At 43.5% G+C, this 14,208-nt stretch overlaps 1 protein-coding gene across 16 annotated transcripts in view; it reads right to left on the bottom strand.

Moving 5' to 3' along the window:
• LOC115010243 (pleckstrin homology domain-containing family A member 7-like) overlaps nt 1-14,208 on the bottom strand; it is a 103,566-nt gene that overhangs the window by 66,874 nt on the left and 22,484 nt on the right. Inside the window, exon 1 of one of the 16 annotated variants that reach the window (XM_029434763.1) lies at nt 6,003-6,338. The exons of the other annotated variants lie outside the window; for them this stretch is intronic. Within the exon in view, the coding sequence (XP_029290623.1) occupies nt 6,003-6,073 (71 nt within the window). The 5' untranslated portion in view covers nt 6,074-6,338. Of the gene's footprint in view, nt 1-6,002; nt 6,339-14,208 lie in introns of those variants that run through there. 16 annotated transcript variants of the gene reach the window in all.

Raw genomic sequence — 14,208 nt, 5'->3', positions numbered from 1 at the left:
TGTCTACTTTGCGCATTCACATTCTCTCCTTCGCTACGTTTTTCGAAGGGCGGGGCTTCGCAGCTGACACACACACGCGTGCGCACACACCTACACGTGCGTACACACCTACAGAGCGGCAGAAAGAGAGGGGAGACCGGTGAGCGCCCCTCCAAAGCAGTAAACCTAGGTGAAACACTGAATGTGTTGCCATGGTCCACGAAATCTGCCCTTAGGCCTTCCGAATCAACAGTGCGGACGCCTGTAGCTTAAAGTGAACGGAGACAAAACTGTGGCGTTAACCAATCAGATTTCAGGTTGGGGACACCGGGGCCAGCTAGCACGCATACGATAACGTCAGCACGTCCACGTCTTTTGATTGGCTACGCACTATTGAGAGGCAGAGCTATGCAGAGCTAGCAAACTTTGAATGAGCTAATTTGTGTAGATTTCTACAAGCTGTTTTTTTTCAACCCACAATGGCTGAAGGAGGAGAAGAGATCGATGTGGTCGCAGATATAATTACAACGCCATTTTCAAGACGAACTTTTCACGAAAAGATAGACATCGTGAGAAGAGACCGGCCAACCTCGACCTCGACCCCCGGCTCACAGCCTCCGAGAGGCACTGCACATTGTACTGCTGGGAATGCCTGCTATTTACAACTAAATGTTTCGGAAATATTAATATAACTCTGTAGTTAGGGTGATGCAACGCCCGGTTATACTGCGTTTCTGTCTAAATGTATAGTTTCTAGTGCCATGAGGTGGAATAATTCAGGTAGGACTGTGTAGGACATCACTGAAGGCTTAGGTGTGAAATGCACGGCCCACCACTGGTAACAGTAGTAGTGTAGTACAGTAGTATTAGTAGTAGTAATAGTATTGTTAGTAGAAGCTTTTCTTTTAGACACGTTTGAGGTATAAAGGCAAATATTGACTCATTTCTGGCAGTGTGTGTGCTGCCTGCCTGTTACTGTAAGCTTATAACAAAACACAAACACATTCACTGAGACAAAGACAACTTCCTGAAACACGGATATTGCTCTCAACAACATCTGTGGCTCTGATTCTCTCCTGAGGCTGAGGCCCGTACAGCCCCCCCTCCCTCCTCCAATTCAGCCAAAACCATCAGAGGTGAAGCCTTTGAAGTCAGCAGCCTTGGAGGGGGGCTCTAGGCCAGTGGTTTTCAACCTTAATGTGGCCAAGGCACACCAAAGACCAAGCCAAAATCTCAAGGCACACCTGTATTCATATCTGGGCAAAATACCCTCTAGTGGTTGAAAATCACTGCTCTAGGCTACCGTCCGCTCTGCGCACCGTTTGACTCTAATGAACCCGTCTCGTGCAACATTCTACGTGCGAGGCTACGGGACGGTCGAGACGTCTTTTCGTCCCGTTGTAATTCAAACGGCTCCGGTTCACAGCTGCTTTCTATCCTCTCATCTCTGATCCTGCAGCACTCGCACTATATTTGATGAAACACACACACACAGATTACACTCTGCACCAACAGCTTTCTGGGCTGGATTTACCCACCAAACCTTCGCTGAACTCTCCGTGGCCCGGCTGCAGAGAGAACTTCCTGGTTTTTATTGACTCCCACTTCTCATGAGTTAGGCCGGTTCAGACACAGCTAGAATGTTAAGAAGGGTGACATTTGGAAACTGAGTCCCAAATAAGAATTGGAAATGAGCTTCTAGGGTTGGACATCATACTAATTCACCTTCCTGGCCAAGCAGAATATCCTGTCGATGAATTCAGTGAATCTGGCTAATGAGAACGGGGGAAATTGCTGACTTTTTGAGTTTGCATTGTTCCTTCTAGAGAGTTCTTCGCCCTTTGACTTATATAAAAAAATGCAAACAAACAAAGCTGTCACTGAAATGTTGACAGCTTTTCATCCAACAACAACAAGATGACACCATGAAACTTTAACACCTTTCTGGGTGTGAAAATGAAAGAAAATCCCCAAAACAGACTTTATTTCTACAGAGAAGCTAAGAAATATAAACATTGTGAAACTAATAGAAATATTTATTGTGTGAATTCACAATCTGATAATAAACTGATCAAAATCTCCTGATTAATGCATTGAATGCAATGTTGGCATTAATATTTCCGTTACGAAGATGACTTCCTGAACAGTCCAAAATATATATTTAATTTACAATTATATTAAACAAACATTAAATATTTGCAATTTTTGCATGACAAATGTTTTATTTTATTAAAGTACGATCATATCCTCCTGTTACGAATCCAATAAAAGAGAAAAACAATCAATTAACTCATATATTAAAGCAGGATTATGCATTTCTTTCTGCCTTCAGTGAGAAGTGACTGACAGCAACAGTTAACACCGCATCCTTTTACCCCAGACAAAGCACAATGCGGAGGAACCCACAGCCACGACACTTCCCTCTGCTGTGACAGCCCGACGCTGTGTGACATAAGGGCTCCCTCCCTCAAAGCGACGAGTCGGGAATTCATTTTGTCAAAGTGTCAGAACTATCAAACATCCGGCCGCAGCAGAGTGTCAGCACTCAGCAGGAGGAGAGGGAACGCTGCAGAGACTGAATGACAGCTGCAGGATCCCGAGATAAGATGCTTGGTCAGAAGCTGTACTCTGCACTCTTTCCTTTTACAGTGTGTGTGTGTGTGTGTGTGTGTGTGTGTGTGTGTGTGTGTGTGTGTGTGTGTGTGTGTGTGTGTACCAGGGTGCATAATCAACTTTAAATCACATTTAATTCAATGATTTTGGTTCATTTTAGCATCTAAGATTAGTTTTTATCTTCTTTCCCGGTGCTGGAAACTGTATGCAGAGTCATTTCCTCTTTCTGTGTCCCAAAATAATCTTCGCTCCATCCCTCAATTGTCTTATTTCAGTTGATGCCGGCTGGTAATGTGAAGTTGGCACACGTTCTAATGCCAGGCTGAATGGTGCCAACATTTATGCCGCTTCAGGCCATGTATTCAGATGTTTTCTTATTTAAAACCATCTCCATCGCCTCCTGCATTGTACAGTACAGGGGCCTGTAATACAGAGATGTTATTATTCAGTAGTTCACTGAGGAAACATGTGAACAGACTGAAATGTGGAAACTAAACTGTCAGGGGCATCTTCTTCCAAAGTGTCAATTACAGTCACTTTCAGTCTCCATGTTAAAAACTCTTCTACAGCTCGTACAGTTATTACCCATCACGCTCTCCTCACAGATGTTTCTGCTCCAGATAAACACTAAGAGCTCGTCTGTATTCCTTCTCCAGCAAGGAATCCTTTTACACAAATTATTTAATTACGTAAAAGTAAAGATGGAGGATAGTGCCACTGTAATAGATTCACTTGCCGGGTTTCATTAGTCACACACATTATTCAGTCCACGTTTAGAGATTAGCAGGCGGTCAAACACAATTTGCCAAAGAAATACGTAAGAAAGAGTTCGAGAGGCTCAAACGTTAACATGTAGTCACTTATGATCTGTGTGTGCGTGCGTGTGCGTGCGTGTGTGTGTGTGTGTGTGTGTGTGTACGTGGGGCAAAGGCTTTCAGACAATCTGCTACATTCACCCCCCACTGGGCCACCAGCCCAAATCCCTTTACGTCCCTGAGCCGTACACTCACTCACTCTCACAGACACACACACACACACACACCACACACACACACACACACACACACACACACACTCACAGACACACACACACACACACACACACTCACACACTATAACTATACACTTTCACCTCAAACCTTCGGGCTGAGTGACGCAGCTGGATTATACTGGATTAGCAGACCAAACATCGGAGTCTGGCGAAGGCATTCCTTATGAGCACCTTGTCATTTGATTGTAAACACATTGGATTAAGCAGAGCATTGGAGGCGGAGCTTAGCGGGTTGACAGGTGAGGGAATCATTAACTCGAGCGACCTCTAGGATCAGAGAACTCTGTACGGAGTTCAGAGAACGAGCTACATCATAATGTGACGTGTTATGAGCGGTTTGAAATACACAAGCAGCCGTTTGACACATCAGACGGAGGCTCGTATATAAAAACGGTTAAAGCACTTTAATATTTTATCGGAGTGACCGAAGCCTCGTCGCTTTCTCCTCCAAGGAAACACATCAAGACTTCATTTCCTTGCATCCTACAAAATGTTTCCTTAACACCTTCACTGCACACAAGAAAAGCCTTTTCTCTCTTTCTGTATCAGCGACATGGAGGTGCTAACTTTCTTTTTTAATCAGCAGTTTCGCTGAGGCATGTTCAGGTGACGAGACAATCCCTCAGAGGACTGTAAATCCAAAAAGAGGATTAAAAATCAAGATGAGAAGATGGGGAAACGGGGCACAAATGACATTAAAGCAACACGGAAGAAGCCGATTTGTTAAGAAAACTAAGCACCGACAAAGAACATAAAACTGAGTAAATCTCCTGCAGCTATCCATCGCGTTTCTTCTGCATCGCACGCATGTCGAACATTGAATTTATGCAGCAGAATTGACTTGAATACATGAAGTGATTGAGCTACAGGTGGAATATTCATAGTGTGAGTCAGTGCTTCAGCATAAGAGACTAGAGTGGGAGTGAATAGCGATGGATAGTTTGTTTTGGAGCTCAGGGCTATTTCCTGGATTCCTGTGTGCTCTCTCTCCGCCATGAGCTGGCTGTTCTGACAGGTCATTGACCTGCCCAGTGGTCTGAGGTATGACTCACTCATCAGCTAAATCCCTCTGCCCCCCGGTGCAGACCACCCTTACCGCTCTGCCTTTTGCGCACCAACATAAGCAAACCCACATGTGCACAACATGGATAAAGACAAGCGATGAAGCTTGTATAATTCCCACTTGCACAGAAGTATAGTTAGCATGAATATATGTTCATCATTCATTTTTAAAGTATGTCTTCATTATGCTCGACCACACAGAGGTTTCATAACTGCGTAGTAATGGTGAATCAGTATTCTGCTGGTTGAGCTCCAGCAGACTTTAGAGGTTACAGACTATTACAGTATCTGACAGAAAAAGAGGCGTCGGCCGGGGTCTGCTCTCCCTCGGGGGGGGGGAGGATTGATGGTGCTCATTTGAGAGCGGGTCACATCTGAACCCTTGTGATAAATGTAATGATGTCATTACTGTTGTGAAGTCGCGGGGGGGGACCACAGTTACACGATGTGAGGAAAATATGCGATAACGCTATTACTTGCAATAAATTAACAGATATTAAAGTGTGCTCAGTTCTGCTGCTTTCAGTATAAGGCTTACGTACAACAACACTCTTGTTGAATTGAGCATTATTTTATTCAATTGAATTTAACACAAAAACGCACCAATAAAAGAAAAGTGCAGTTTTGAACTGATCTTTCAATATCGCAGTTTTTCGCACGGGTTATCGCGCAAGTTGAGATTGCGAACTATAAAATAACTCACATTTCTAGTATTTAATTCACACAGGAGTATAGGCTTTACCATGTGGTTATTTCATACAGACTATTTATTTATTGAGTTTCAAGAAATCTATATCGTTAGAGATATGAAATGACCTATATGATGCCATCGTCCTATGTTCAAACACAGTATGACTAATAAACTCAACATCTTTGCTGTAGGAGTGTTTGCATGTATTGTCACACTGACCGACAAACCTGCCTCCCTATTCAATAACTTCTATTATTCTGCTGCACAGGGAAAACTAGTTTCCTGGTTCTGTTAAAAAAACATTCCTGACAAACCAGTTTGGTCACAACGTCTGCCTTGGGAAAGACTGAAGCCTCCAACACCTTGGATTACTTTTCAATGAACAAGGGTGCATTAAAACACCCTCACAGAATCAAAAACTACAATAACAATTTACAAAAATAAAATAAAAACCAGGAGGACCAGCATTGAACCCTGAGGGACACCGAAGATTAAAAGTGACCAGAATCACAGAATATTTCCCCAGTGACAAAACAATTACAACTTAAAATGACTTCACCGAGTTACAGAGAGATGCACGGGAAGCAGAAGGTTTTGGTATTGTACCTGCAGGGTGCATGGTAGAAGGGATATCCATGGTGAGGTATGTGACTGCAGTATCCAGATTGATTCCACATGGTGCCTCTTTTTGTTCCACACGATGACAGTTCACAAGTGCTGGGTTTTTTTTTGCGCTTTATCTCTAGTGCTGTGGAATCAGACACGGGGTGCTGGGAGTCACATTAATCAGCGTCTCTCCTCTCGAGTGGCTCCATGGGGAGGAAACGTGAGGTGAAAGTGGGTTTCAGAACAGCTGAGCTCAAACAGAGGAGGGATGATGTCAGGTGAGTCAAGTCTGGTGTGGTTTCCACACCTGGAAATGAAGTCTGCTGCTGCCGCCCCCCCCGCCCTACTCAGCAGAGTCTCAGACTGCTGCCCCAGGTGAAGTCTGACATCACAGGTTACTCCTTTAATTCCGCCTGGAGCCAGTCATTTTCCCTCTCGTCTCAGGTGTAATCAGGTATAACAGATGTCTTTGAGGTTAACCTTGCTGAGCTGTATCTTCTGCCCGTTAAATCCTGCGTAATGTGTCTCCACCTCACAACTCAATGATTAAACTCACACTTCCAGGGCTTCCGACGCTCAGGAGCAGATCAGACAGTGTTCAAGATAAGATTTCAGAGACCTCCATTTCTCCGGCCATCCCTGATGACCAACAGGATCTGTTTATGTATTTTGCACGTGCAGTACATTCTCTCCAAAGTTCACAGGCGCCCTAAATCCATCTCCTCTTGACATGAGCAGGTTAGAATCCACAGCGCCTGCGTCCCTCCAGCATGTATCTAGTTTGTCTCTGAGGCAGCCGGCTCCGGCACGGGCGCTTATTTTCACAATCACAGGCTTCCCACCGACTCTCCACCGTCACAAAACAACAGCGGTGCACAGCGCTGAATGACTGAGCAAAGAGAGAGAGAGAGAGAGAGAGAGAGAGAGAGAGAGAGAGAGAGAGAGAGAGAGAGAGAGAGAGAGAGAGAGAGAGAGAGAGAGGAAAGAGGGAGGCGGCAGAGAGAGAGAGAATGTGTCAGGAGTGAGAGAGCAGGAAAATGAGGAAGAGGTAAACAGAGCGGAGCTGCATTCCCTTTCCCGCCTCATGCTCATCTAGCAGGATACACACCGCTGAGAGGACCAGAGAGAGAGGGACGGTGTGTGTGTGTGTGAGAGAGAGAGAGAGAGAGAGAGAGAGAGAGAGAGAGAGAGAGAGAAAGGACGAGAGACGCTGTGATTACAGGGTAATTTAAGGTCTGAATGTAAACACCTGTATCTAACCTGCACCGGGGCAATTACGATCGTAGTCAACTGTGTTTGTGTCTCAGTCACGTTTGCAGAGTAAGAAGAATCTGTATACGTTGTCATTTGTGCAGGTTAAGAGTCTGATATCTTCTCTCAAGCTTAATAAACTCATTTTACGACGACAGTAGGAAATACATTATAAAATAATAATCAAATTAAATGATTAATCTCACCACAAAAAAATCAAAAACATTAATTTCTCTAGCTGTGAGGAAACTCCTTGAAATATATATAGATCATCTTTTTTAGTGATTTTGCATACATGTGCTGTATCCTGATATAATATAAAAAATACTGGCAAAAGTGTCCTGATATTGTTGATCAGAATATTTGCAACAGTCACATCATTGAGTGCATTTCTGGAAAAAGCTAAAAGAGTAAAAGACAACAGAGGAAAGGAATAAAAGCACTGATGGGATGAGGAATAGAAAGGAAGCAGAGCTAAAGTCAGACGTCTGTGTTGGTGAACAGCAGCCCACAGTCTGACTCAGACCTCCCAATCAGCACATGAAGCCTGCAGGTGAGAGGTCACCTCTGTGTAGCTAAACAAAGACGCGCTGTCTCCCCGGAGCGGTGCACTACTCTAGTGCCCTACTAAGCAGAGCACAGCCGTGACCCCGCTGCAAGGACGACTCGGCTGCACCTGGGGAGAGGCTGGCGACACAGCCGCGAAGCTGGCAAAGTGACAGCTTCACTCACAGCGGGTCAAAGTCCAGACGTGTAATCTGATATGAAAAGAGAGTTCCCACAGGGAGGCAAAGAAACCATGTCGCCACTGGATTCAAATAATGAGTATTTCTTTTCTTTTTGTATTCACTGAAAGGGATTTTCACTGATGATTTGATTACATGAAGTTGATAATTGGTGCGGGAGCGTGACATGAAGTGTTATCAGATGAAACATGAGAGCGGAGCGGTTTACTCGTTGGGCTTTTTCCCTTTAGAGCATGTATACCAATCCATATGAGACTCTTACTATCATCTTGCATCACAGTCCCGTCCCCTGTGAAGTGAACATCCCTCAGCCTAATGAGAGAAGGGGCTCATCTCACGAGCCAGTGGCGCTCACATTTGCAAGAAACTGCTTCCGATCTGCGGCGGAAAAAAAACAACACATCCGGGGAATGTTTGGTCACGACATTCATCAGCCACTGAACATCTTTGCCTGTTCTCAAAAAGCATCTTGCAGGTCTGATAAGTGTCCACCCCGGGGAGAATTCTACTCATTTAATTAAATAAAAACAGGTCGACTGGGGAGCTCCGCTTGCATTTAGAGCTTTCGTTTTGAGATATTTTAAAGTAACTCGAAGCAGACAGAAGTTTAAGAACATCAGATTTATTAACGTCACAAGCAATTAGCAGTCGAAGACTCCTGTCACACAGCGGCTCAGGGGCCATAAAGATGATTAACAGGATATGAAATAACAATTTAAAAACACCATCATGGGCTCTTAAGTGAAAATCCCTATTATTAAAAACAAATGTTTTAGATCATTAATTAAATCAAAAAAGGTCTTAACATGTTGTGCTAAAATCTTTATATTAAACTTATGGATTCATTTTGAAACAAATGTTTGATTAGTGCCACTGGTAGAGTTTAAACCTGGTTACAGTAAAACCATTGCCTAATCATGTGTGGCGTGATGAGTCGCACATCCCTGCTCACCATCACTCAGACTTCCTGCAGCAACATCATCATCTGTCGTTTAATTGGCCGGTTACATCAGGGCTCTCAGCTGAGGTGAGAGCGCAGAAAGAGACAGGAAATAAAAAGGAGGAGACGACGGTGGGAGAGAGAGGGACGGAGAGAGGGAGGTGTAAAAGAACGGAGGCGGTGGTGGGGTGGAAGGAGGTGGGCCAGCCCGCCCCCCCGCTGTTTGTTTTTGTTGTGAAATTTAATTCCTGCACAATCTAATCAGGGTTGGGAAAACACAGGGGACCCCGCTCCCTTTCTCCATCCGCCGTCTCTGCTCTCCTTGTTTGGAGAGGCAGGTGGCTCCACCTTTGCTCGCCTGTACACCCCCGCACAAATATCCACACATGAGAGGCGGACAATCTTCTGCACAGCCTCACTGACACACAGATGTAAAGTGCACATAATAAGAATATATATTTATATACACATTCATGTATCCATGTGCAGAGGAGAGACGTATAAATACAGACAGGTACGGACGTACAGAGAGCTGTGTTCAATCATTGTGTCAGTGGGTGAGATGGCAGGAGTGTGATTTGGCACGTGGTTCAGCTTATCAGGCTTTTTACAGCCTTCCATAGCTTTTAAATGCTCCCAAACACACACACACACACACACACACACACGCACACACACAACCTAACAAACCTCCGCCTCGCTCTGCCTGCTGTCAAGGTCACATCTAAGCCCTTTTTTCTGGAAATCCTTAAAAACAACACTCCTCTGCACCCGTTCCATCTCTCTTTCAGTTGTGCAAACCACTGCCCAACGGCACCAACATGACAGTTGTTGATAAAGACCATTGATTGACACACTTCTGTCATTGAGATACTCACTCTGCCTCTTCACTACCAGCAGCTAAGAATATGACTTTGCTTAGGTATGGAAAATGTTGACGATTACTCTCATAACTATCTTAAAAAGTGGCCACTTATTTATTTATTTATTTGCACTCTCTCCCACGCACACACTTTCTCTCGTTCTAAAATTAGACACACTCTCACAATCTCGAGCTTCCTCATTTCCTCCACCTCGCCTGCGTTCAGTCTCTGCCTGGTGGGACTCTGTGGAAGTTTTCTCAGGAGGACTCAATCAATCGTACAGCTGGTCGGAAATTAGAGTGAATCAGCAATCGCAAGCTGCATATCTCAAGATGAAATATAGATCAGATCAGACAAATCTGTCAAAACAAAGTGTATTTATGAGTCCATCGAGAGACTGTGGGAACAGGAGCTTTGTAGCCATTTATGGGGGGGGGGGGGGCTGGATAAACTCATCAGACTCATAATTCAAGAACATGTTCGTCTGTCTTGGGAGAAGCTTTGCTAGCTTAAATGACGCAATAACTTCTGTGTGTATCCGTGTGTGTTTGTGTCAATATCCCCGGGGATCTTTTGATCCAGATTCTTCAATCACACACACACACACTATTCAGTCTCACTATTAATACACCTACTCTGAGCTCTTTCCTTTCATCGTGCCTCGAGGCTTTGAATCTCTCCGTTTCACAAGCTAGAAAATATGACACAACAATTAGAAGAATTCTTTCACGTTCTGGATCAGATCCAGACTTGAGAGAGCCAGAGACACTTTCTTCAAGGCAATGTTGTGGTGCTCGACAACGGGAGTCCAACTGAGATTCACACATCCCGAGGCAAATGTCTTTGCATAATCAAATCAAACACTGAAAGGATATTAAAGGAGGAAATGAGAAAACTTGTTGACGAGATTGTAGATATTGCCCTGAACGCCACACGTGTCATTAATGAGACTATTTTTCTCGTTTTTGATTAAAGTTTTTTAAATCTAAAATCGACTATTTAGTTACTACATAAAAATGTCAACCTGCTGTTTATGAGATGTGATGAAAAGGTTTTTGATAATTCAATATGATAATTTATCGTCAAGTGTCGTCTAAATTGAAATAAAAAGGAGAAAATACTCATTTGTCAAGTATTTAATTCCCACAGGAGTAGACATAAACATGCTATATCGTGACACACTGTATATCGTTACCGAGATATATACTGATCACTATCGGCCAACTCTCCCTCATCTGGTCAAACTTACTTGCGAACTAGTGACCTTCTTCATGGTTTATATCTGAAGTTCTTCACCGTTTCTCTTTCTCTCTTGACATACGACACAGAGTTGCTGAAGAGTGAGTGTTGATGAAACCATATTTGAGTCCCGACAGCAGCAGACGTAAAGCGTACTCACAAGAGTTGTATGTTGAAGTTTAACCAACTCGCTCCATTAACTTTACTCGCTTCATTGGACCCGACTAGCAGGTAAAAGAAACTCTGAAACTTTCCACAGCCTGCGAGAACACCGTCACAGCTTTTGCAATTTTAAAGAATAATCGTGTTGAGGAAATGAGGCTGTTACATCAGTTAACAGTAATGACACTCAACGGGGGGAATATAATATAAACAGCAGCATATCAACCTGTGGGGTTTGTAAATGGAGACGAGGGATAATTGTATCACTGACATTGCAAATGTGGACATTAAAGTGTGAACGTTTGAAAAGGCACGCTTTATTATGAGGCACGGACTATCGTAATGAGATCTGCTGGCACAATAGAAAGGCTAATGTGCATCATATTTTTCCAGTCCAACACAAACCCCAATACTTCACTATGAGAAAGAAAAACCCTCGTCTCTTTATGCATTGAGAATCTAATTCACAAAGGAAGGAAGCGGCATTACACTCGTTTTCTGTAACTCAAAGCACATAAGCTCATTGTCCCCTCTGCGGAGAGGCTCAGGTTCAAAGCCGGGTAATTTTACACAGAGGAACTTAAGTAACGGAGGAAAAGAATATGAGGAGTTATTAAAGGCTCCTTCTGTTCTCTTGATGGTCGGCGTTTGAAATGTTGCTAACTGGGCAGCACACGATCCGGATCGTCTCTCTGAAGGACAAACCTCAGCGGTCTCTGTAGCCGCGATACCAAACCTGGTGGTGGAGTTTGAAAACAAAGATTTCGAGAAAAATCTAAGAAAGAATGAAAAAATATCTGGAGCTTGAACAGGTACCAGGTAAACACAATGTTGCTCCTCTATGCAAAACTGCAGAGTATCTGACAAACATGTACCGGTTTCAATGGATGTTTTGAGTTCAATAAGGGATATGAAGGAATATTCTCTCACTCCCAGGGTTGGGATGATAGAGTCTTATTAATACCACCATTGTTGTGTGGCAAAGTCAGACACCTTCCAATCTTACACGTACTAAAGAATCACCAGTTTACTTGGGTTGTTTTGGGGGGAAAAAACTATCTGAGTTTTATATAAAGCTTTAAAAACATGCATTTTATTTATGATTTTAATGACAATGGTAATTTGTTAGAACGTGCATCCTTTGACAAAACCGCTCTTATTTTGTAAAAAGAAATTGCAGCTAACACTTCTATTTGAGGCGTTACTTATTGCAGGATGACAATGAAGCTAGATGAAAATAGAGATTTGCAGAGTTTATAGGCCCGAGGTGACAACGGGGGGGGGTGGACGGCTGATGTTCAGCGGTGCGCGGCGGAACAGCCTAGATAACTACTACCAAGGTCAGACGTCCCGATCGGACAGTATTTGCTGCTTTGGACTAATACGCATCTGTTCTGAGGAATACAGAGCAGCAGTCATCTTCTGTCTTCTTAAAATCTATTCAAGCGCCACATCAACCTCCGTCTCCTCAATCATTTTCCTCCCCTCATTTCGATCCTCCATTACCTCCAGTTTGATCTCATCCTTACTTACCCGACCACTTACCGTAGCGCAACACTCGTTTCTAAAAATGATTTTATTAACACTCCTGGCTTGCATAATGATTATAGTCATACTGCCAGGGTGACTCAGCTCCACTTGGTACCACTGTCCTGTCACTTTAGCGATATTGCTTCAATTAAACTGAAGCTAATCTTATTCTATTGCACATTTCTATGGAGCACTGTCTATGAGTGTCAGCTAATAAAAGGAATATAAAAAAAAATCCTTCTTTAACAGGAAGCAGACATTCAAATCTGGCTTCACAAATTAATAACACTACGGCGGCTTTTCTCACCAATACCAATGACTGCACACTGAATATTGTCTGTAGGTCCAGGGAGAGAAGCAAACAGAAGATGAAGATTCATTAGCTCTCACAATGCTTCTCATCTGTGCAATGTGGAAAGCATGCCCTACAGTGCATTTGATCTGCTGTAGATAAGAGCATCTCAAATTGATATAAATTGCAAGCCATTAGCTTTGCCTCTGAACTACGATTATGAGGTATTTCATCGTGCATCTCCTGGATTCACTTGGAATCTGATTGAAATGGTAATGCTCAGTCCCCTCGCTGCTTCTCTGTGACTGAGGAAGCTCAACCTCCCCACCCAAGAGTGACCCCTTTCAGTCAGCCTTCAAAGGGCCTTGACAGCAAATGGCCCGACAGTCACCGCCAGGAACAGAAGAAGAGTTCACCGTCGGTCCATCACCGGCGGTGGTGGTGACACAAAGGGAAGTTCAAGGTTACACTTCACTGTTTCTACTTAAGTGTGGAAAAAAGGTCAGAGAGACATACATACAGGGAGTCATCAGTTGAATCATGAACCAGGACGATTGAGCGTGCAGAGAGACGCATACATTAAATGAACGCAACAGAGGCATTAAAAAATAACTGTTGGGATGCGACAACACCAGAAATGTAGCAGTTGATGACAATACCAGTGAAATTCTACGATTCTTAATACCAATTGGACACCTTGGTAAAGTCATATTTCCCTCTAATATGTCGGCAGAAACTACATTTTACAAGATTACATTAAAAGCATCTACTTGGTACCGAAGTATCGGTTCTCGCCCGCTGACAATTCAGAGGTATCAAATATTCTGCATGCGTCTTCGCTTTTATTTTCTGTAAAGTGGTCTCATATATCTTTTAGTAGCATTGAGCGTGTGCTATAATGAGCCGGTTTTCTGGCGGTGGTTGTTGTAACGAGGCTTTCAAAATGGCACTAATGTTAGAGAAGGCAGGGAGCGTTACGTTTGCACAAAGGGTAGTTGTGTTTTTAAGGTCATTCGGGAAAAGCAAAGAGGGGAATTCTCCACATGCTCATCTTTTTGTCATCGCCTTCCCATTGATTGGAAATGTCACACGGTCACACAGCGAAGGTCAAAAGTTGAATTTTTAATCACAGGTAAATTGAAAGAGCAGATGTGCTGAGTGGAGAAGTCTTGGTTCGTCGCTT

The sequence above is a fragment of the Cottoperca gobio genome, chromosome 6, assembly GCF_900634415.1.
Source record: "Cottoperca gobio chromosome 6, fCotGob3.1, whole genome shotgun sequence".
NCBI lineage: Eukaryota > Metazoa > Chordata > Actinopteri > Perciformes > Bovichtidae > Cottoperca > Cottoperca gobio.
Note: the sequence above shows the minus strand (reverse complement) of the source record. Positions and strands in the feature narration are given on the sequence as shown.